The sequence below is a fragment of the Etheostoma spectabile genome, chromosome 18 (assembly GCF_008692095.1).
Source record: "Etheostoma spectabile isolate EspeVRDwgs_2016 chromosome 18, UIUC_Espe_1.0, whole genome shotgun sequence".
Taxonomy (NCBI): domain Eukaryota; kingdom Metazoa; phylum Chordata; class Actinopteri; order Perciformes; family Percidae; genus Etheostoma; species Etheostoma spectabile.
The window spans coordinates 19,553,635-19,576,477 of NC_045750.1; the positions used below are offsets into that span (position 1 = coordinate 19,553,635).

The following is a 22,843-nucleotide window of genomic DNA, read 5'->3' on the forward strand; positions in this document are numbered from 1 at the left end:
CGGAGGGAGAAGATGGAGCATTTAGAGCTGAGCCTGTCGTCACTGGCCACCATATCCAGACATGTTGACAGAAGTCACAGCGAGCTGAGCCAGTATCTGTCCAAGCAGGTGAGACATACATGTGCTGGAGGATGTGTGGCTGTGTGGCCCTTCGCATGGCACCGGTCACTGTACTAATGATCATTTTAGGGTATTTTGTTTCACTAAAACAACTGTCCTGCATGTTAAACCCTGGGATGTAAATATTGTGAAGACTTATTGAACCTGTGTGGCTTTGCTGTCAAGCAGTCACTATTTAAATGTCCCATAATGACATGTTGTCCTCAGATATGGAGCCAGCAGGACAGGCAGTGCATTCTGGAGTGTGTGGCTCAGCTGCTGTTGGAGAAGGAGTACACACTGCTTATTGCTCGCCACCTGCGGCCGCTGGTCCTGGATCTGTTGGAGCGCAACGCAGAGAGGGTCAGAGCTGGAGGCAAGATCAACCATGACCTCCACGAGCGCCTGTGTGTCGCCCTCAGCAAGCTCCTCGGCATCAGTCCTGATGCTCAGGCGTAAGTGCTCTCACACAAGCCACTAGAGAGGCTGCACCAGGACACATGGCTGGATTTACTCAGATGGCAAAAATGAGGCGTGGGCCCCTGTTGGTACCTTCCACCACCTCTTTTTCTCTCCATGTATTGTGTTGCCTTCAAGTAACCAGATGTATTTGCACCCTTTTGGCACAATATCATTTGAAATATCAAAGGTATTACACCTAGTTTTAAGGTTTATTCAGTTAATATCACCATTATCCAGTACGAACCAGACACAGTAAAACTGGGGCTCCAGGGGCCCTGAGGGTCTGGGGTCTTTGCCAAGTTGGTAATCCAACTTTGACTATAGCCGCCATGCTTTGATCAGAGTTGGGCAAAAATGGACACATCAGTAGTCACCTCATGTAGTCTGGCATTTCCAGTTTTATGTCCACAGTGCTGTGGAGTAATGTTTGGCTTCATCACAGATGCATTCTGGGAAAGGGGGGAAAAAAAACTCTGGGTTGTTTACATTTCTTTAAACCAATCACAATGGTCTTAGGCGGCGCCAAGCTTCAGATGCAGCGACTGTGGCTCTGCTAAATAGTCTCAGGATGGAACTTGTTCTGGTGGAACAACATCCAATATTAAAGAAGTTAACTGTTGACCCAATACAGTAATGTGAGCTATTTAAATTAGCTGGATTAATAAGGACCACAATGGAAATAAGTCTTAAGGCTTTATTGTGTCATCCCTGACTATTTATGTATTTTAATGTATGACACAGAGTATTGTTTCATATTTCATATGTAAGTGGTCAAATAAAATCAATCAATCATGGTTTAACTTCATTATCTCTTATCAGAGTATCTCCGCGTGTACTTTGTCCACAGTAATCCCACCAATCAGTTCCAAAACATCCCATTTAGATAGATGTCCTATACATATTCTTTGTAAATATGTACAATCATTCCCTGAAAGAATCAAGCGGGCCTACCTTGTTGCACAGTCCACATCTTCTTCAAAAGTTGACATTTTCAGCGTGTAGCTCGCTAGCTCAAAGTTAGTTATTTGCCAAGAGAATGGGGTTTGAGAACGGCAACACACAGAGGGAGGAAGGGGAGGGACATCACAGTGTTTTGACTTGACAGAGACCGAAATAAAAGCATGGTATAAACTAGTGAAAGAAGTCTGAAATATCCTGGCTTTAAGTTCCTAGTAGCACTCAAGCTCCAAAAATGCTGAATCCTCTGGCACTCAAACACTGATGCATGCCTTTCTGCAGGCTACGTCACCCTGACCATTGCTCTACTTCTCTCCATAAGGTTTGCTGCGAGGTACTTCAATGATGCCCCTCCAGTATTTCAGAGGCTGTTCTTCACCAGTGAAGAGTCCTCAGCTGTTCAGTACGGCCCCAGGAGGATGAAGCTGCGTGACCTCATGGGTGCCACCCTCCGTTTCCTCCAGAGTGATTGTGCCAAGTTTCGAATGCTCTGGGACTGGAGTCCCTGCGTGTCCCAGCTGCTCACTAGTGATGTGATGGTGCGAGGGTATGTACCTGCTTTCTCTTCTGCCCTAAAGAGGCGTCATGGGCCTTTTAGGACAAATAACCTCAGCTGGTTTCTTTTGAAATCCCAATGAGTGTGCTTGATGTCTCTGTGAGGTCAGCTCAGTAATGTTTGAAGCATTTCTAAATGAAAAGACTATGTGGGTGTGTTTGGATTGTTCAGCTCATTTCCTGCACGTTACTGCTAACTGCATTTCCAAAGCATGCCATCCTTGTTTCCTTCAACCAATATTACCTCCACCAAGGAGGTCATATTTTGGCTTTGCTTTGCCCATTGTCTGTCTGTCTGTCAGCAGGATTACACACAAATTATTTTTCTGTTTCGTTAACATTGTCAGAGAGGGTGTGGTGTCAGAATAATTAGAAAAATTAGTTGTGAGTTAAAATTCACCGTGCATTAACATTGTGAGAGGACATGGCTTGGCGGAGGTCTGCGCTCTCAGACTCCTTTTTGTATTTTCTTCATGTTGTTTTGAAAGTCAGCTTACAGAAACTTGAAAAAGGACAATCCACAAAATTACGTCTACATTTATCATTCAAATTCAATCAATTCATGTCAAAGTAATGATATTTATCATTTAAAAAAATATTAAAGTTGCTACAGTGGGCCTTTTTTTTTTTTTTACAGATATTTTGACATGTCACAATATTAATAGCACATATGTAAATGATAAAATGACATGTTCATGCTGGCTCAGTGTCATGGTACTTGCACACTTGAATAGATCAGAAGCAGCGTTATCAGTAACAGCTTTTCCTACTGAAAACCGGCCACAATGTCTGCTGTTAACAACACATTCAGAGTGTGTTGAGTCCAAGCGGTAACTAGCGCTGCTCCATGCGGAAGCCAACATGCGTGATGTGGAACGCTTTAGGGATTAAAGAATTTAGAGATTTGCTTCAATCGCATGCAGGTCTTTCTCTGGTCTTCTTGCTCTGCTAATTGCCAAGATGGTAATGGGCAGTGATCCAATGCCCAAGCTCAAAACATCCCTTCAGAAACCAAATGATGACGCCAGTAGTTATTTTCATCCATAGCTGTTTACATTCAGCAGTTATATTGTTAATACTGTTGTATGCCTTTCTGTAGCCTCCCAACAGCGGTAGAGTCTTTAGTGTTTACCTGTGTGCTCATCAAACTAAAAGCACTGTATTTTCTCATTGTCTCCAACAGGTACACTGCCCATTGTTTAGCGCTGGTCTCTCATATGACTGATAATCAGAAAAGCATCTTCCTGAGGAAGGTACTGACGAGTGATGAGATCCTGCACATGAAAATTAAGTATGTACCTTTTGTTTTTCCTTAATCTATTGTCATAATATGTCAACGTTTTGGGGAACACGTTTAGTCTCAATCAGAGGTAGAAGAGGTATTCTGAATCCTAACTAAAAGGTTACGGTACTGCACTCAAAAGATTTCACTAAAAGTACAGAAGTATCATGTCAGAGTCCTCACTTTTTCCTGGTTCTTTTAGAGCTTTGGAAGAAACTCAGCAGCTGGAGGTAGAAAAGGCCCTGGTGCTAGCCAATCAGGGCTCTGTGATGTGGCGCCAGGAGAAAGCTAATAAGTTTACCAGGGGCATGGTGGTATCGGAGGACCTGTCCCAGAATGTGGTAGCAGTGTGTGGTGTTGTCCTACCCAGGATCGTTCCTAGACAGGCGGAACAGGTATGTTCCCCTTGCCCCATCAAACAGTCTGCTGTTGATCTTTCGGGTCCTAATATCAATCCTAATTTACAGAGGAACCAGAAAGATCTGGTGCTGGTGGACTCGACCTGCCGCAATCTGAGAAGACTGGCGTTGGCTGTGGCTTCCCAGACGCCTGTTCTGCTGGAGGGTCCCATTGGATGCGGTAAAACTGCCCTGGTTGAGTTCATGGCTGCCGTCACTGGACATACAAAAGCTACAGAGATCCTCAAGGTCCAGCTCGGGGATCAAACTGACAGCAAGGTGAGAGTGCATGGAGTCATTCTATATTTAAAGGGGCACGCCACCAATTTACACATAAGATTCAGTTTCTGAGGGCTGAACGTTACGTAGTCTTAACAGAAAGCATTACGAACTGGAAATGGAGAAACACTGGAAACACCAACACACACACACACACACACACACACACACACACACACACACACACACACACACACACACACACACACACACACACACACACACACACACACACACACACACACACACACACACACACACACACACAAACACACACACACACATACAGTGAACGTAATTCCCAGGACTAATCCGCTGTTTCCTGTCAGCGCCTTCCTGGATATTCACATAATGTCTTGTTTCCGTACATGAAACATGGCGACTCTCGCGAGAAGACAATTTTAACTAAAAGGAAATTAAGAACCCCCCCCCCCGTCATGCTCCTTCAATTAGAACAAATTAGACTTTCTACGAGGAGTTCTTCTCAGAAATGTTAGAAGGTATGGGGCCCGGTTTTCTATATTTTGAGAATACTAGTTTCTCACATATTCTTGACTTAGACTAGAGTGGCCTAAACCTGGCAATACGTCCTATCTTGTTTCTCTGAATTTGGATGCCGTATATGTGTCTGTATTGTTGTATTTAATCCTCATTACTGACTGTGGGGGGTTGTTGTGTTTCGGTTTGCTTTGATTTGTTGCTTATTTTATTTTGTATATGTAAGCACAAAAGGAAACTTCTTTTATATGTATATTTCTGAAATGCTTTTGTATTGCCATTTTATAATTAATAAATAAACCTGGGGAAAAAAACAAAATGGCGACACTAGCTGACACGAAGCACCAGAAAGCATGATGAACTGGATATGTGAGGTTAGGAAGAAGTGGGTATTAAGGTGGCAGGCAGGTTCTTATTATTAGTTGCGTTATGGAAAATCATTTTTAGTTTTTGTAGCCAGGCCCATACAAGGGACTAAAAAGGTCCGGGTATCTTGGCCTCTGCTGCTTTGATTTTCACCATTTAAATATGTCTCCTATGTTTGCCTTAACTTTTTGGAAGTTTAACTACTAAATCCCTGGAGTGCCCCTTCAATGCAGGTTAGGTGAAAGGCTGAGCATTTGCGAATGTGTTTTTGTTTGTTTCACAGATGCTGCTCGGGATGTACCGGTGTACTGATATACCAGGGAAGTTTGTGTGGCAGCCAGGGACGCTGACGCAGGCTGTATCTAAAGGCCAGTGGATCCTCTTGGAAGACATTGACCATGCGCCTTTGGATGTGGTGAGTTAAAACTTGAAGGAACTCAATCTCCTAATGTGTGTTTCTAAAGTATATATTGTTACATGTATACTTGTCATTTTATGTGAAGTAAATAAAAAATAAGTTAAAAAAAAAAACAACTTAAAGGAACAGGGCACATATTGTCAGTTCAAACATATATTCAATATGCCTACACATTTTCTGCATATAATCTTAATAATCTGCTTAATGTAAATGTATCATTGCAACAACCCATAACTGAAGTGAAATGTCCTTTTTCAGATATCTGTGCTCCTGCCTTTGATGGAGAATAAAAAGCTGATGATTCCAGGGCGGGAGGATTGTATTGATGTTGCTCCTGGATTTCAGTTTTTTGCAACAAGAAGGTAACAATGTCATTACGTTGTAAATGCACTTTTGGAACAGCAGCTTGTACTGATATCATTTCTTTGTGGTAACCTGAATATCTTTTACAATTTGGATGTGTCCCAGTGTCAGAACATAAAGTCCTATGTAAACAAAGTGCACACTGCTTTTGACCTTTTGGCTCCATGGATTTCCCACTGACTGTCCATGTAGCCTAAACACCGTGGTCTGCAGCATATGCCACGGAGGGAAGGCGCACACCGTTCATCCAAATCTGCTCACCGCTCTCATTTATCAAGTTGAAACAAGAAATTCACGTTTCACACACAATTTCTGCAGTTAAGAAAGTTTTGTGAATCCGACTTGCAACATTCAAGAGAGGTTTAGGATAAGAATATGAAACAGTCCCTGCATGCACACAGCTGTCCACACACAATGATGGAAGTAGTTTAAAAAAAAGAAAAAAAAGAAATGACCCATCCTGCTGTAACACCTTCACGTACCCAGCCAGTCTCTGCATACAGTGGGCATGATTTGACATCAGTATGGCTGTTACTTCTTGTTGCAGAATGTACCTCAGTGGTGGCAGCTGGCACAAACCACAGAACTCTCATGCAGCGCTGCTGGACAAGTACTGGACCAAGCTGCAAATGGGCAACATGACACGAGAAGAGCTGAAGAAGGTGAGTGTTAACGGCTTTGGAGCCACCACTCCGCTACAGCCCCCCAACAGTTTAGTACTTGACTTCACGTAATTCCTTGCATAGCTCCAGCAAACTTTAAATTGACAGGGGTCTAATCAGTCAGAGTAATGGAAAATAGGACACTTAATATCGTAGTCCATGATATTTCTGGTCAATGGGTTAATCTTTTCACACATTTTTTTTATATTAGACAGAAACCTTCCAGAATGGCCCTCGTACATTACTAACTTAGCCCTGTCTCTGTGTGTAGGTGCTCATTAGCAGGTATCCACAGCTGACGGTGGTATCAGACCGTCTCCTGGATATCTTCTGCCAGCTGACTGGGGACAAACACTCAGACCTGGACACAAGCTGCCTCCAACCCCCCGTGGACAGCCAGCAGGACAACAGCCCCCTGCTGGAGGGGAGGGCACTGTCACTGAGGTGAGGCCCAGCGTACTACTTTTCTCTGCTCCTCCTTTACTTACTTTCTGGTATGTAATTAAATCAAGTGATGCTAATCTGTATTTGGTAAGTATCTTCACATTAAAAGGGAAACAATTAAATAAAACTCAGTAAAACCTTCGTAATTGGGCAATAAAGTGTTCCTGCTCTCTTGAGGTTGTTGTTGTTCGTCTTTGTGGAAGAAGAGTTGATGCTCTAAATGGGATATTGAATATGAATAAGTTCTGATGTAGTCACTCACTCACTTTTCTCCATGTCTCTCCATGTTTCTCTCGTAGGCTTTAGTTTTCTGTTAGCAGCCTCTACTTCTCCTCGGTTTCCTGGAGGAGTACAGTAGCCTATGGCGCTTCTATAACTTCAGACCAAACTACTCTGTAGCTCGATCGTTTTTTGCAACATTTGAGAAGTTTGCTCATAATTAGCTTGACAATTGTATAACTTCCCTTTCTGAAAATGCCCCCAATAACCCTCATGTTGTCCTCGGGTCAAATTGACCTTTTTTTCTATATCAATATTCTTTTTAATTACCCAAAATAACATGATTGATTCCACACAAAACTCTTTGGAAAGTACAAATCTCTACTTTCATTAATTTTGGGGGTCTTATTGAATTTTATAGCATCTGAAAAACAAATTGAAGTGGTTTTGAAGTATTGAGTAAAAATTGACATATTCCAGTCCAGTGGTTATTATCCATCAACATACTTTCCTTTAATTTTGGTCTAAATAATTCCTAATTTCTGCTTTTCTAACTCAAACATTAGGTATAATTTCCTATAAATGAGGTTTATTGACCATAAATTCCAAAAATTACTGTAAAACTGAAGTTAATAAGTTAGACTTACGTAGTGTTAAAAACTTCAAAAATGGGAAAAAAGCATCAAAAGTGATGGTAAAAGAGACAAAAACCCGAGAAAAAGTTAAAAACATCAATAAAAAGTGTCAACAAAACTGTTGATTTTCAATTTTGACAGGAAGACAACACAAGGGTTAAAAGGCCATGCCCCCAGAGAGATAGAGTGAGTGTGTGTGTGTATGTATATGTATGTGTGTGTGTGTATATATATATATATATATATATATATATATTATATTTATATTTATACACACACACACACACACACACACACACACACACACACACACACACAGTGTTTCCTATATGTGTATTTGGTAGTGGTGGCCCACCATGGCACAGTTTCTGCTGCCACGTTATCAGCAATAGGGCAGATGCACAATGTAGTCGTGGTTGCCTTTTAAATGATTCTATATTGTGATATTTATTGTGTCCCTTGGCCTTCTATCTGTCAGACCGCCTCCCCCCCCCAAATCCAAACCACCAGCCAGTCTTTAATTAGCTTTCCACTAGCTGCTGCTGTGTTCGATAGAGTATTGATTGGACTGTCCTCTGTACGCTAGGCTGGAATCCCACATTCTGCTGGTCAAACCAAGGCTTAGCCGTTAGGTAACACCTCCTCACTTAGAGACATTATCTGCCCGGCTGCTTTTGGAAGTTTCATCAGTGTGATGTATGTGCTGGCCGAGGTTCAGCCGTTAAATCAATGTTTCTCTAGTTTCCATGATCTGCACTTCAATAGCACAAATGGACTTCATTGATCAGTGTCATTAACTGCAAAGCTCATCATATGTGTTGTTCTCGGTCATTAGGGTTCATGTTCCTCATTCATGATTATTTCTGTTTTCTTCATTGTGACTTGGCAGGGACCTGCTGAAGTGGTGTGAGCGGATCAGTGTTAACTTTGACAGCACATCCTCAGCCACAGCACAACATGTCTTCCAAGAGGTTAGTGGTTTTGATTGCTTCAAAAGTCAGCAAATAAACAGCCAGAAAATAGCATTGGGTTTAGTTGTATTGAGTGCTGCTCATATTATTTTATATTATTATATTATTATAATAATTGTTGTAATAATAATTCAAAAACCCTGCATGAATCATTGAGAGGGAAATAGAGTGACCCTACCCGGAGGAAGTCCGGGGCCCCTGTCTGGAGCCAGGCCCAGATGGAGGGCTCGTCAGCGAGCGCCTGGTGGCTGGCATAGCCCGATAAAGCTACATGGTACCTATCTCTCCGTCCCATGGGCCCACCAACTGTGGGAGGAACCGCTGAGGACGGGTGTGCTGCCACATGGGTGGCAGTGAAGGTTAGGGGCCTTGACAGACCAAACCCGGGCGGCAGAGGCTGGCTCTGGGGACGTGAAATGTCACCTCTCTGTGGGGGAAGGAGCCGGAACTTGTGCGGGACATGGAGCGCTACCAGTTAGATCTAGTGGGACTTGCCTTACCCACAGTCTTGGTTCTGGAACCACTGGACTCTCTTCTACTCTGGAGTTGCCCAGGGTGTGATGCGCCGGGCGGGTGTGGGGATACTCACCAGCCCCCGGCTGAGCGCCGCTACGTTGGAATTTACTCCGGTGGACAAGCGGGTTGCCTCGCTACTCCTGCGGGTGGTGTGGGGGAAAACTCTGCATATGCACCAAACAAGAGTTCGGAGTACTCAGCCTTCTTGGAGACCTTGAACTGAGTTCTGTTTGGGGCTCCAGTGGTGGACTCCATAGTTCTGCTGGGGGATTTCAACACACACGTGGACAATGATGGAGATACATCAAGAGCCGTGATTGGGAGGAACGGCCTCCCTGATCTAAACCAGAGGGGTTGTCTGTTGTTGGACTTCTGTGCTAGTCATGGATTGTCCATAACAAACACCATGTTCGGGGCACCCAGATAGCTCAGTTGGTAGAGCGGGTGCCCATATATAGAGGTTTACTCCTCAACGCAGCGGGCCCGGGTTTGAGTCCGGCCTGTGGCCCTTTGCTGCATGTCACTCCCCCTCTCTCTCCCCTTTCATATCTTCATCTGTCCTGTCAATTAAACACCATGTTTGAACATAGGGATGCTCATTAGTGTACGTGGCACCAGAGCACCCTAGGCCGAAGGTCAATTATCGGCTTTATAATTGTTTCATCTGATCTTAGGCCGTATGTTTTGGACACTCTGGTGAAGAGAGGGACAGAGCCGTCTGGTGGTGAGTTGGGTCAGCGGGTGGGGGAAGACACTAGACAGAGTTGGTAAGCCCAAACGGGTAGTGCGGGTAAATTGGGAACGTTTGGAGGAGGCCCCTGTCAGACCGACTTTCAACTCACACCTACGTCGGAGCTTTTTGTGCATCCCTGTGGAGGCTGGGGGCATTGAACCTGAGTGGACAATGTTCAAAGTTTCCATTGCTAAAGCTGCGGTGGAGAGCTGTGGTCAGGGTCTTAGGTGCCTCAATAGGCGGTAACCCACAAACACACTGGTGGACACCGGTGGTAAGGAAAGCCGTTCGACTGAAGGAGTCTTTCTGGGATATTTTGAAGAACTCCTAAATCCAGCTAATACGCCCTCTATGGTAGAGGCAGAGCTGGAGGATGATGGGGGATTGTTAATTTCCTTGGTGGAAGCCGCTGAGGTAGTTACGCAACTCCACAGTGGCAAAGCCCCAGGGATTGATGAGATCCGTCCAGACATTCTGAAAGCTCTGGGTGTGGAGGTGCTGTCTTGGTTGACACGCCGTTTCAAAATTGCGTAGAGGTCTGGGACGGTGCCTAGGGAGTGGCAGACTGGTCCCACTTCAAAAAGGGGGACCAGAGGGTGTGTGCCAATTACAGGGATATCACACTTTTCAGCCTCACTGGTAAAGTCTCAGGCTGAAGAGGAACGATGTGGATTCCGTCCTGGTCCTGGAACAACGTATCAGATCTTCACTCTCGCAAGGATCCAGGAGGGAGCCTGGGAGGATGCCCATCTGGTCTACTCTATGTGTTTTGTGGCTCTGGAGAAGGCGTATGACCGGGTCCCCCAGGAGGTGCTGCGGGAGTATGGGGTGAGGGGGTCCCTTCTCAGGGCCATCCAATCTCTATATGACCAAAGCGAGAGCTGTGTCCGGGTTCTCGGCAGTAAGTCGGAATCGTTTCAGGTGAGGGTTGGCCTCCGCCAGGGCTGCGCTTTGTCACCAATCCTGTTTGTAGAATTTATTTATTTACCCAAGCAGCGGGTGTGGTATAACCTATGGTCATGAAAGCTGGGTCATGACCGAAAGAATGAGATCCAGGTTACAAGAGGACAAAATGGGTTTCCTCAGGAAGGTGGCTGGCGTCTCCCTTAGAGATAGGGTGAGAAGCACAGTCATTCGTGGGGAGCTCAGAGTAGAGCCGCAGCTCCTTTGCGTCGAGAGGAGCCAGTTGAAGTGGTTCAAGCATCTGGTAAGAATGCCTCCTAGGGGGGTGTTCCAGACACCTCCAGCTGGGAGGAGGCCTGGGGGAAGACCCAGGACTAGGTGGAGGGATTATAACTCCAACCTGGCCTGGGAAAGCTTCGGAATTCCCCAGTTGGAGCTGGTTAATGTGGCTCGGGAAAGGGAAGTTTGGGGTCCCCTGCTGGAGCTGCTTCTCCCGCGACACGATACCGGATAAGCGGAAAAGGATGGATAGATGGATGGATATATTATTATATTGCACTGGGATATGTTTTGATTGGAGCCAGGGTGTACAACTTCTAATCAAACAAGTGGTGGGTGATTCAGGTTGCATGACTTTTACTGACTGATGCCTTGTGGTGGTGCTTGTGGTTGCCAGGCTCTGGACTGCTTCACAGCCATGCTGTCTCGGCCTGACAGTCGACTGCGAATGGCCGAGATCATCGGAAGCAAGCTCAACATCTCCAAAGAGAAGGTACGTGACCAGCCGTCTTTGGCAAAACATAAGGAATGGGTTTATGCAAAGTACCCCCCTACAGCGTTGATTAGTTAAAGAAGCAAGTATTATTTATAATCTACATTGTATACAGAATGTATAAAACATGTCCTAAGTCTAACTCCTGGCTGCTGTATGTATGCAGGCGCAACACTTCTGCCAGATGTACCAGCCGGGCATCTCGCTGAGCGAGCTGGAGGCAACGGTGGGCAGAGTGACTCTGAGTCGGAAACAGACTGAAGCGGTGCAGCTGAGTGTGTAAGTGGGACATCCTGCCGGATGCCCCCTTTAACCTCTGTTTACCCCAAATATGCATCAGCTTGTTGCTGTGCCAACATCCCCTTACTGATAGGGCCAAATAGATCCCCTGCTGGTAAATTGAAAAAAAATAGGATTGATTTAAAACTGCATTATGGTAAACAAACCCATCAGGACATGCACAAATGTTCACATTGATTCTTTCCAAAGCCGGGTGTCAGACTTTAACAACAAAGCAAGCAGCATGCAGAAACTGGCATATGTGTGTCCAGTAAGCCATATTAACAGGAATATAAGGATCTGATTGACTTAGATGTTTTACATATTGTAAACGTTTGTCTTATTTCTCCATCTGATTGAGGGATTTAAAGCCAGTGAGAAGTAACTTTAAAAAAACGAAAATACACATTTCTCTTGCAAAATGAAAGTTAAGTTCATAAGAAATGTGACGCACTCTTGCTCTGGTATGAGCAGTAATTTGTGGGGGCTAAGCCACTTTTTGTTCTTTAGTACACTGGACAGGATGTGAATTTTGGCACTTTGGTTAAAATCTAAAGTGCCAAAGTCCTATTTTTATGTGTTTCTATGCTGTTGTTTCTTTGATTATTTGTACATTTTTCACACAGTTGTAAACTTGTCTGGTGTGTGGATAGTCTGGTGTGTGGATAGTTTTTAAGTACAATCTTTGACATATGTTGTGAAAATGCAAATGTGATTAATATTTTAATAGCAACCTGTGATCTCGAGATAACAGGCTCACAACAATAATTGTGTCACAAGGCCTCCTTAGAAATGTTTCTAAATTAAGTTTAATTAGATGGGAAACACAATAGTCACTGTATATTCTCCAAAATCTGTCATCTTTCAGTTAATTAAATGTGTTGACACTGATTTAAAAAAGAAAAGAAATAAGTATATTATGGCTGAGGGGTTTGTGACACCAGTATATCTACATAAAAGCATACCAAGGAATATGTAATCATTCAGCGTGTTGTGTATTCCCTGTGAACAGGGACGTGCAGACCTTTGCTGCCACGCGTCCCGCTGCTGTGCTGCTGGAGCAGCTGGCCGTGTGTGTGGCCAAAGCAGAGCCTGTTCTCCTGGTGGGAGAGACGGGGACTGGAAAGACTTCCACCGTCCAACACCTGGCCAGAGTCACAGGTGAGCCCGAGAGCCCGGCTCGGCTCCTGTCCACAGGCTAAAGGGTCCATAAATACCTTTACGTGGTCTGACAGCACTCCTGATTCAAGTCTTCCTTATTGTTTGTTGAATCCAGGACACAGGCTGCGGGTTGTGAACATGAACCAGCAGAGTGACACTGCCGACCTGCTCGGAGGGTGAGTGACACGCACACTGCACCTTTAATAACATTACCATAACATTTCCCATCACACACACCCATTCCATGTCTTGGTAATGTCAAGTACCATCTGTCGTTATGATGGATAGAAGATGTTTGTGCAGAGCGCCTGCAGACTAGCTGAGAGGTTACAGAGCAACACATATCAACATTCAAACAAAGGGTTAAAACAATGAGCAGATTGACAGTCAAGAGAATTAGGGAAAACAGCTGCTGAATAAGAAGCAGTCCTGTGATTACAGAGTCTTTGTCTCTCCATGGGGACAGTGTAGAGCTAAGCAACCAGTGACAACCAGGAGCAACGTCTAATCCTGCAAAAGGATCACACACTACGCAAAAAGGACAGCAGCAGAGCAAAGAGCATTGAACTGTATCTCTTATAAATGTATAAATGCATGCAAGTCACTCAGTTTTACACTATTCTACTAATTAAAATTCATTAAACACTTAAATTAGGTTTTGAGAAAACACACATTATTGGCTGAGAAAGGCTCAATGAAATCTCCACAGTGTACTTAAAGCACTGAACAGGTCCAGATCTCACCTCCTCTGTCCAAACACCAGCTGTGTCTCCACACTCCAGCATTCATTTTCCAAATGACAAGAAAGGGTTTCTGTGTCATTTCTGGTGGATGACACACATTGTTTCTTTTTCTGTCTAATGCAGGTACAAGCCAGTAGACCACCACCAGATCCTGCTCCCTCTGCGGGAGGCCTTTGAGGACCTGTTCTCCCAGACTTACTCGAGGAAGCAGAACCTGACCTTCCTGGGTCATGTGCAGACCTGCTTCAGGGGGAAGCGCTGGCAGGATCTGCTCAAACTCATGGACCACGTGTGCAAGTCTGCGCTCACTAAGGAGCTGCAAGAGAAAGCAAACGGTGTGCACAGGAATACACAATGATAAGTTAGTAAACTGGCTACTGTACACAATGAAAGACTCATTTCTCGTGTGTGTGTGTGTGTGTGTGTGTGTGCGTGCAGCTGCCTTGCTGCAGGAGCAGTGGGAAGCGTTGGCTGCCAGGCTGAACCAGACCCAGCAGCAGATCCGAGCCTGTGAGGCAGCCATGGTCTTCGCCTTTGTAGAGGTAAAGAGCGTATTACATTTCTTGTATCGGGGAACCCTGGTAGCCCTCTCTCTCCCCTGGTGTCCTGTCACTCTCTGTACTGTCAACTGTCAAATAACGGCTAAATGCCCCAAAAGTGAATGGCCCTCCTTTTTGTGTTGGTGTGTAGGGAACATTAGCTCAGGCAGTGAAGAAGGGCCAGTGGATCCTGCTGGATGAGATCAACCTGGCGGCGGCCGAGACTCTTGAGTGTTTGAGTGGACTGCTGGAGGGCAGCGCCGGATCTCTGGTGCTGCTGGACCGGGGAGACACCGGTAAGCCCTGCTGCTACTCATAGGGTTGGGCTTCATAGCGTTTTATCAAAAGATTAATTGGTTGTTTATTGGCCACACGACCGAGGCCGCTGGAATTGATGAAATCCATGTCTGAATCCCTTATTGAATACATTTTAGATTCAGCTTTCAACATTTGTAACCACAGTTAAAAAAAGAAAATAGATTCAGTTGAGCTCTTTACCTTATGTTGGTAGAAACTCTTTTTGTAGTTGCAGTTTATAAATGTTCACAACAACCTGTAGAGATGAGCACCAAAAGTCATGAGATTTTGACTCTGAACAGGTTGGTTAATGTTGTAACAGAGTGATGTTTTCTTTTAAGGTTATTTTTTGGGCTTTTCCGCCTTTAGTTTTTAACAGGACAGTTAGGTGAGAAAGGGTAGAGAGGCGGAAGACATGCAGGAAATTGTCAAAGGTCGCATTTGAACCCTGGACTTCTACGTCGAGGCATACACCTCAAAGTACATGTGCGCCTGCTCTACCACTGTTCCAACCTGGCCACAACAGAGTCATGTTTTTTACCCAATGATCTTTGGAACAGCACAGATGTCAGACCACATTAACCATTAGCTGCTCATTTCCAGCCATAATGTTAATCAGCTACAGCTCATATGATCTGTTGCCGCCGACGTTTATCATCTAACCCAGAAACGGTCAGCAGCGGCTTAAAATAACAATCTTTGTACGCTGTTAATAAGAAAGAGCCTCAGAGTTGATGTTTTTATTATACCAGAAACTGACAGACTGCATTTCCCAAACACACACTGAAGAGAGTTCAGCCATACTGAGGCACCCTAAAGATATATATATATATATATATATATAAAAAAGCTGTGGTGTAGAATACTACTTCTAACCGCGGAGCTGCGTGGATGCGCTGCGTTCCCGCTGTGCTGTTGTTTCATTCCGTCTTCCGCCGTGCGTCCTACAACGAGAGCGTCTTCAGAAGCACAGTGTTATACCTGACAAATGTAGTTGTTTTGCTAAGATTTGAGGCTTAAAATAGTGTAGAGATGATAAAAGTGTAGGGAGATAGAAAGGGAGTTTATTTTGAAAAGTGAGCGGATGTTCTAGTCGTTCCGGCTCCGTCAGAAATAGATCTGGCGCGTATTCTTAGCAGAGTGGAGCGGAGAGCTGCTTGGGGAAAGCTTCTACGACATGCTGCGTCACGGCTGGTGGAACCGTGAGCATTGTCTTGAGTAGTCAGAATGTAGCCCAGGCGCCTCTGGTGAAATCTAGGGGTGAGGCAACACAGCACTAAATAAATCACTGATCAATCAGTCTATCAATCTATCAATCATCAACTAGTTCTGCTAAATCAAAGGAGAATCAAAGATATTTAGCCATTTTGCATGGATTTTTCTATATTCCTGGGATTGTTGCTAATATAGTTGTTTTTGTTTTCCCAGAGCCTCTGCTCCGCCACCCAGACTTCCGTCTCTTTGCCTGCATGAACCCAGCTACTGATGTGGGCAAGAGAAACCTGCCGCTGGGCCTCAGGAACAGGTTTACTGAACTGTATGTGGAGGAGCTGGAGAATGAGGGGGACCTGCAGATTTTGGTTTCAGACTACCTCAGGTTCCTGAAGCCCCCCAGGAGTGTTATCAGTGGCATCATCAGGTCAGCCTTTACATAATGTTACATCTGGTGCAGTTAAAATGGCTCCCACAGGTCATTTTAAAGGGGTGATATAATGATTATATAGAGTAATTCACACTGTTTCTTAAGGTCCTTAAGGTTATGTATTGGCCCAGGTGCTATTCTATGGGCCCTGATGCTACCCTGTGAATAAGCCCTGGAAGCAACAAGAGCTTTTCTCCCAAATATGGTATGTTCATGAATATTTAGATCAGCTGTGCACTGATTGGTTGATTGAAACACACACACACACACACACACACACACACACACACACACACACACACACACACACACAACCTATTCCCTCAGTGTCGCTCCAAGGATACCACGTCACACACACTAAACAGACATTTTATACATTGTTGTTTGCTATTTCTTACTAAATTCACTTCTGAGACTTTTTGATGTGAGAAATCAACTATGTAGAGGTCAAATATGTGCCGTTTTATGAAAAATGATGGCTAATTGCAAATTTGGTAAGTCTGTGTCAGACTTCCTTGCTGTAATCAAAGAGGCATTTATTACCCTGATTGTTTGTTTAAATAACTCAACACACATATCCATTATTATATTTACTGGAACCTGTGGTTTTTCGAAGTCATAAATGCTCCACAAGCTCACTGACCACGCTCTCACACACACACACACACACCACACACACACACACATTGCCCATTTAGCAGGAAGAAGAGAGGGACAGCAGCACCACAGAGCTTTGATCTGAATTTGGAGCTCCGTCGGGGCAGCAGCATTTGGTAGTCCAGTAGCCCAGTCTCGTCAGACTGTGGAGATCCTGAAGTCCAACACAGTCTTACCAAATTTGCCATTAGCCATCAATTCTTGTAAAACAGCCTATATTTGTACTCTACAGTTATATTGCATAAAAAAAAGTCTCAGAAGTGAATTTAGTGATGAAATAGCAGACAAATAATATATTAAATGTCTGAGATCTGCACAAGCTGTTCAGAAGACTAGCTGGTCTCAGATCAGTGGTGTAGCCTACGTAAAATTTTGGGGCGTGACAAAGACGAGAGACCATAGCCAAATAACGAGTCACAAAGTTGACGTCAGCTACGTGGCTCCTCCTTGAGATCCCCCCATTTTCAGAGGCGGTTTCAAATTGTGAGCTTTTCAGTGGACAGAGGTGTCAATGGTATTTTGAGGTACTATGTATGCCTATTTTACCCACCGATCTGTCGTTATTCAACTATGACAAGGTCCACTCGGTTTTGCATTTTATCATCTCTTTAAAGGTTGTGAAGAATTTTACAGAATAAAATCAGAAAGTTTTTGAAAAATTTAAGTTCTTGTATATATTTAGGGGTCACCTACTCAAGGAAATGTGAATCACACAAACAAACAATTGGACATAATTTTGGAGCATTATTATTAACATATCTTTGTCTAAAACTTTAGAAAAGCTAGAGCAGATATAAGTAAATTACACTCTAAAAGCTTAAAGACAAAACTCAAGAAGACTGCAATCATTAGATCTGAGAAAAGTTATTTAGTTTAAAAGTTACATTAATTTTACATTCAATTGTCTTAAGTGGTGTCCTAAACTGTGCCCCAGGGAAACAATGTGGCGTGTCTGCTCACTTTATACTCCCGTTTGTTGCAGTTTTCAGAATCCTGTAGAAGGCTCAAGCTAATTCACTCCTTAATTGTGTTTGTGTGCAGTTTTTACCTGTCCGTACGAAAGGAGGCCACCTCCCATCTGGTGGATGGGACGGGCCACAGACCCCACTACAGTCTGCGTACTCTGTGCAGGGCTCTGAAGTACGTGGCAGCAAACCCCTGTAACAGTGTGCAGCGCTCACTCTACGAGGTAGGAGCCAGAACATAAAGATCTCAATAATACAGTGATCTCCGTAAAGTGTCCGTTCACTGAAATTCAAAAGAAAACCATTTACTCATGTCTTGCTGGTGATACTGAGACATGCCAGCGGTTTGGGGTGAGTGACACCTGGTGTATGAAGGAAGTTTAGATCAGCTGCATGGCGTTGACCTTGTTTCTGTCTCCTGGTTGCAGGGGTTCTGCCTGAGCTTTCTCACTCAGCTGGATAGAAGTTCCCACCCTGTGGTCCAGAAATTGGTGTGTCAGCACATCCTGATGGGGAACACCAAGTGTCTCAAACAAGTAAGACGTTAGACACCTAGTTCCTGTCTTTCCAAATGTTTATGCTAAGTGTTGTATGTGTTTGATGGTGAAGTGCACTCAAACAGTTACTCTACTTTATTTACGTCAGCTGCAGAGAGCTTCCGGCCTTGTCCCTTTCCCTTTCTTTTTTCGGTGGAAATCAACACTTTCTCTGTGTTTACCTGCTGTTTCGATAAATCCAACATAATGAACATTTCCACAGCACTAATTTAATCAGTAAAAAAGCAGAGTGATGGCATACTCACCACTCTGGTGTTCTCAGTTTTCATTCACTCATACCTCTCTCTCACCAATGACCCGGGGTAGAGCGGGGTTATCTGACCCGTGTTCAACCCTTTTTTTGTCAATTCAAACCAAGCCAGTCAACCTGGGGCAAATCCCAGGAGCCCTAAACCACTAGGCCGGCTTTTAATGTGGAACATGTGCAGGAAGTCTTGCTTTTAATGACAGCTGCTTAACAGCATGTTTAAGAACTAGAAATAATTAGTGAAGACAACAATATTCACGTTTCTGCTATTAAAATAGACTCTGCCATTGTTTCCTTTGCTAAGCTATTTGACAATTTACCGTAAGAAAAGAAGACTCAAGTGATCATTTTAAGTCGGATACATTCTATTAATGTATGTATATATATTTATGTAGACATGCTATTTTGGGTGATACAAACGTTTTTAGGACTATTTTCTTTTCCAAATCTAGGGTTAAGTGATACGATAGACAAATTTTCTGATTTTGTAAGAAGGAAATTTACTTGACTTCACTAAAGGGTGTCGAACATAACAGTTACTGTTTTGGGTGTAATATGTCCTTAGCTGTAGCAATTTTATGAACTATTAGATAAATAGTTCATAAACGTGTTAAATGTCGCCCTTTATGTACAAAAGGGTATTTGTGAACAGAAGAACAAAGCTTTTTGTGTTTTTTTTTTTATGTGTCCTGCAGCCCATCCCGGCGCCCTCAGATCGCCGCTGCGTGGATGTGGAGGGCTACTGGGTGTCCCAGGGGGAGATGGAGCCGGCTCTGGACCCCAGTTACATCCTCACCGCCTCAGTCAAACTCAACCTCCGCGACCTCGCCAGAGTGGTATCTGCAGGGTAGGAAAACTGTTTCCCAGCCTGACTTCTTGCCCCGGATTTCCCCCAAACCAATGGGTTCATCTAAATGTCCAGACGTTCACTTTGTCAGAGCTAATTCTGGCCTTTTCAAGAAAAGAGTGCATCAGGAAATGTGGTTGGACTAAATTTCCCCCACAGTCAGTGATCTGCCATCAGCTTTTCTGCCTGTGTGGCCTGTGTTAAGGACAGCCGACCTCCTGAACTCCTAACTAATATTTGTACAATTTAAGCTGCTGCTGTGGGGGTCAGATCTAGCTCTCAGTCAGCGCTCTAGCTCATCACAAAGGTGTGGGATGGGATGATGTCAGGACTTTGTGCAGTTCAGTCAAATTCTTCTACAGCAAACTGGCAAAAGCATTTCTTAATGGAGCGGGCTTTGTGCAGAACATCATTGCATGGTGCAGCATAAAGCTTTCCCCTAAATGGTCCCAATTAATCTAAAACAAGTTGAGACCAAATCTACACAGAAGTTTGTTGACATATTAGGAAAAAAAATACTATTTGATTGCCTGTATAGATTTATTTGATTAGGACAATGCACATTAATCAAAATTTCTGTGAATGCACCAATTGGCTATTTTTCTACCTATCATACATGTCTTTCTGGTGGGAAGCAACCCAATTAAACATGGGGAGAACACACAAACTCCACGGAACGACCTGGATTCGACCCAGGAACCTTCTTGCTGTGAGGCAGGAGTGCTAACCACTTAGCCACAATGTTGCAAAAGTTTACAATGTGGTATACAAAATGAAGACATTTAATTTGAGGTTTTGGATTGCCATTCATTTCTTAAAGCTGCATTAATTGAGTTAGTGTTTTGGGCCGACAGTTTAATGTTAAAATACATCTATAGTCACTTTTTGCTCAGCAGAGGGGCATGAAAAAACATTAGAACAACATTCTGTAATGACTGCAAACAGTATTCTCTTTAGTTAAAGCTGCAGTAAGTGATTATTGTGTTAAAAAAATAAAGTAATAAAATTATTGATAGTGCAGCTTTAAGTAATGGATTGTTTAATTGTATTTAATTCTCTTGTCACAATGTTAGCATACCCATTGTTCTGGCTTTATTTGTGGCTGCTGTATGACTCAGTGGCCCCGCCTCACCAGTCGATAGCCCCCCACCCCACATCATTCTCTCTCTAAATGTTTGGGCCTCGCAGGACTCACCCGGTGCTGATCCAGGGAGAGACGTCTGTGGGGAAGACCAGCCTGATCCGCTGGCTGGCTGCAGCCACGGGCAACCAGTGTTTGAGAATCAACAACCACGAGCACACTGACATCCAGGAGTACATAGGCTGCTACTCATCAGACGCCCGGGGCATGCTGGTGTTCAAAGAAGGTGTGGATACTCATGTTGACATGTTGAAAAAGACCCAGATTCACATGTATTTGTACATTATCTGAAACAAGATTTAACACAAAAGCAGTATAGAGTAACAACCAGAAAATTTCAGTCTAAGGAGGAAAATATTGGGGGCCTGGGTAGCACAGTTGGTAGAGCGTGCGCCCATACATAGAGGCTCATTCCTCGATGCAGCAGCCTAAGGTTCAAGTCTGACCTGTGCCCCTTTGCTGCATGTCTCTCTCTCCCCTTTCATGTCTTCAGCTGTCCTACAAATAAAGGCCTAAAATGCCTCAAAAATTATCTTTAATGAAACAAATTGAAAATGGAGGAACTATTGTTACAGACTTCAAAGAAGGTACTCAAACAAATATAGAACCAAAAGTGCAACCAGCTATATTTATAAACTATGGCATATTTTGCAGAACAAAGACGTGAAGCTTAAATATTTATTCTGATATAGTGTTCATGACGGACTAAATCTGAGTAATAAAGCATAAGATTGCAGCATTCATAGGCTCAGAAATCAGCCTTTTGAGCGTTATGTAGAGAAACTGTATCCATTGGACTGGGACAGTTTCCTGGACTGGGCTAGGACCCGCCCCCAGACTAACGCCACCCACTATGTGTTGCAGGTGTTCTGATAGACGCCATGAGGAAAGGCTACTGGATCATCCTGGACGAGCTGAACCTCGCCCCCACCGACGTCCTGGAGGCTCTCAACAGGCTGCTGGACGACAACAGAGAGCTCTTTGTGGCCGAGACGCAGGAAGTCATCAAGGCGCACCCTAGATTCCTGCTGTTTGCTACCCAGAATCCCCCTGGTCTCTACGGCGGTAGAAAGGTATAGCATTCATTAAGTCTGAGAGATTTATGGATGACGTGGTCACAGTGAGGTTCAGATCGAGATCGCTCGATAACGACTGGTTAGATTGCCATGGAATTTGATACAGATATTCATGGCCCCCACACGATGAATTCTAATGTCCTGGTGACTCATCTAGGCCCTTGCCCCTACCACTTAGCCCTACCACTCTGTTTTGCACGTTCACGTGTAGGGGTAGTGGTAAGATATCATTGTAATCCTTGACCATCAAAACATAGGGGTAGACACCACATATTCTGTGTTATCTTGTTTGGTTCAAGAGATATGATGCAAAATACATTATTTGCTTAGTCTGAGTCTTAAAACTTGAGCCCCCATCTCTGGGTGGAGACTAATACACTTACTCCACTTCTACCTGTCCAATATAATCTAGAGGTTGTTTTGGTAATCTTTCCTGACTGATCTCCAGGTGCTGTCCAGGGCTTTCAGGAATCGCTTTGTGGAGCTGCACTTTGATGAGCTGCCCAGTGGAGAGCTGGAGACCATCCTCCACCAGAGATGCAGTCTGCCTCCGTCCTACTGCACCCGGCTGGTCAAAGTCATGCAAGAGCTTCAGGTAACTGGACACTCGTGTATGTTGTGTTATGTATGAACCTACCTGTTCTAGGTGATCCTAAGTTGATGTGTGACATGTGTTTTCAGTCCTTACGCAGGGGATCTTCTGTGTTTGCGGGGAAACAAGGCTTCATCACCCTCCGAGATCTGTTCCGTTGGGCAGATCGCTACAGGCTGGAGGAGCAGGCCGACACCTCCCAAGACTGGCTGCAGCATTTGGCTGACGATGGTGAGGCTCGTCACGCTGTCTGTTGAGTCTCTAACCGATACCGTGTTCCACTGAAAACTGAAATAAAGTTATTGTGGTCTTCACCAGGGTACATGCTGCTGGCAGGACGTGTGAGGAAGCCCGAGGAAGAGGCTACTATTGTGTCCATCCTGGAGAAGCACTTCAAGAGGACGGTGAACCCTGAAAGCCTGTTCTCTCAGAAACAGGTCACAGGCCAGTTCAGTAAGTGGAACACTAGCACACGCTGGTCCAGGGACACCTCATGCTGTCACACTGTACTTGAAGTTTGGTTGAACTATGCAGAATATTTTAACTGTTTTCATCATGTAGTCTTTCA

The 22,843-nt window shown here is 44.2% G+C and overlaps 1 protein-coding gene across 1 annotated transcript in view; it reads left to right on the forward strand.

Moving 5' to 3' along the window:
* The first annotated feature begins 12 nt into the window (after positions 1 to 12).
* The window catches only part of mdn1 (midasin AAA ATPase 1), a 1,030,807-nt gene continuing 1,007,976 nt past the window's right edge, over positions 13 to 22,843 (forward strand). Inside the window, exons 1-27 of the mRNA XM_032542336.1 lie at positions 13 to 108; positions 328 to 554; positions 1,841 to 2,065; positions 3,257 to 3,364; positions 3,558 to 3,750; positions 3,823 to 4,032; positions 5,180 to 5,311; positions 5,573 to 5,676; positions 6,225 to 6,339; positions 6,611 to 6,783; positions 8,527 to 8,608; positions 11,437 to 11,532; positions 11,699 to 11,811; positions 12,824 to 12,972; positions 13,088 to 13,148; positions 13,839 to 14,050; positions 14,154 to 14,257; positions 14,406 to 14,550; positions 15,980 to 16,190; positions 17,892 to 18,039; positions 18,244 to 18,351; positions 19,315 to 19,466; positions 20,655 to 20,833; positions 21,472 to 21,680; positions 22,132 to 22,278; positions 22,365 to 22,506; positions 22,594 to 22,728. Coding sequence (XP_032398227.1) covers positions 13 to 108; positions 328 to 554; positions 1,841 to 2,065; positions 3,257 to 3,364; positions 3,558 to 3,750; positions 3,823 to 4,032; positions 5,180 to 5,311; positions 5,573 to 5,676; positions 6,225 to 6,339; positions 6,611 to 6,783; positions 8,527 to 8,608; positions 11,437 to 11,532; positions 11,699 to 11,811; positions 12,824 to 12,972; positions 13,088 to 13,148; positions 13,839 to 14,050; positions 14,154 to 14,257; positions 14,406 to 14,550; positions 15,980 to 16,190; positions 17,892 to 18,039; positions 18,244 to 18,351; positions 19,315 to 19,466; positions 20,655 to 20,833; positions 21,472 to 21,680; positions 22,132 to 22,278; positions 22,365 to 22,506; positions 22,594 to 22,728 — 3,976 coding nt within the window. The remainder of the gene's footprint in view (positions 109 to 327; positions 555 to 1,840; positions 2,066 to 3,256; positions 3,365 to 3,557; positions 3,751 to 3,822; positions 4,033 to 5,179; positions 5,312 to 5,572; positions 5,677 to 6,224; positions 6,340 to 6,610; positions 6,784 to 8,526; positions 8,609 to 11,436; positions 11,533 to 11,698; positions 11,812 to 12,823; positions 12,973 to 13,087; positions 13,149 to 13,838; positions 14,051 to 14,153; positions 14,258 to 14,405; positions 14,551 to 15,979; positions 16,191 to 17,891; positions 18,040 to 18,243; positions 18,352 to 19,314; positions 19,467 to 20,654; positions 20,834 to 21,471; positions 21,681 to 22,131; positions 22,279 to 22,364; positions 22,507 to 22,593; positions 22,729 to 22,843) is intronic.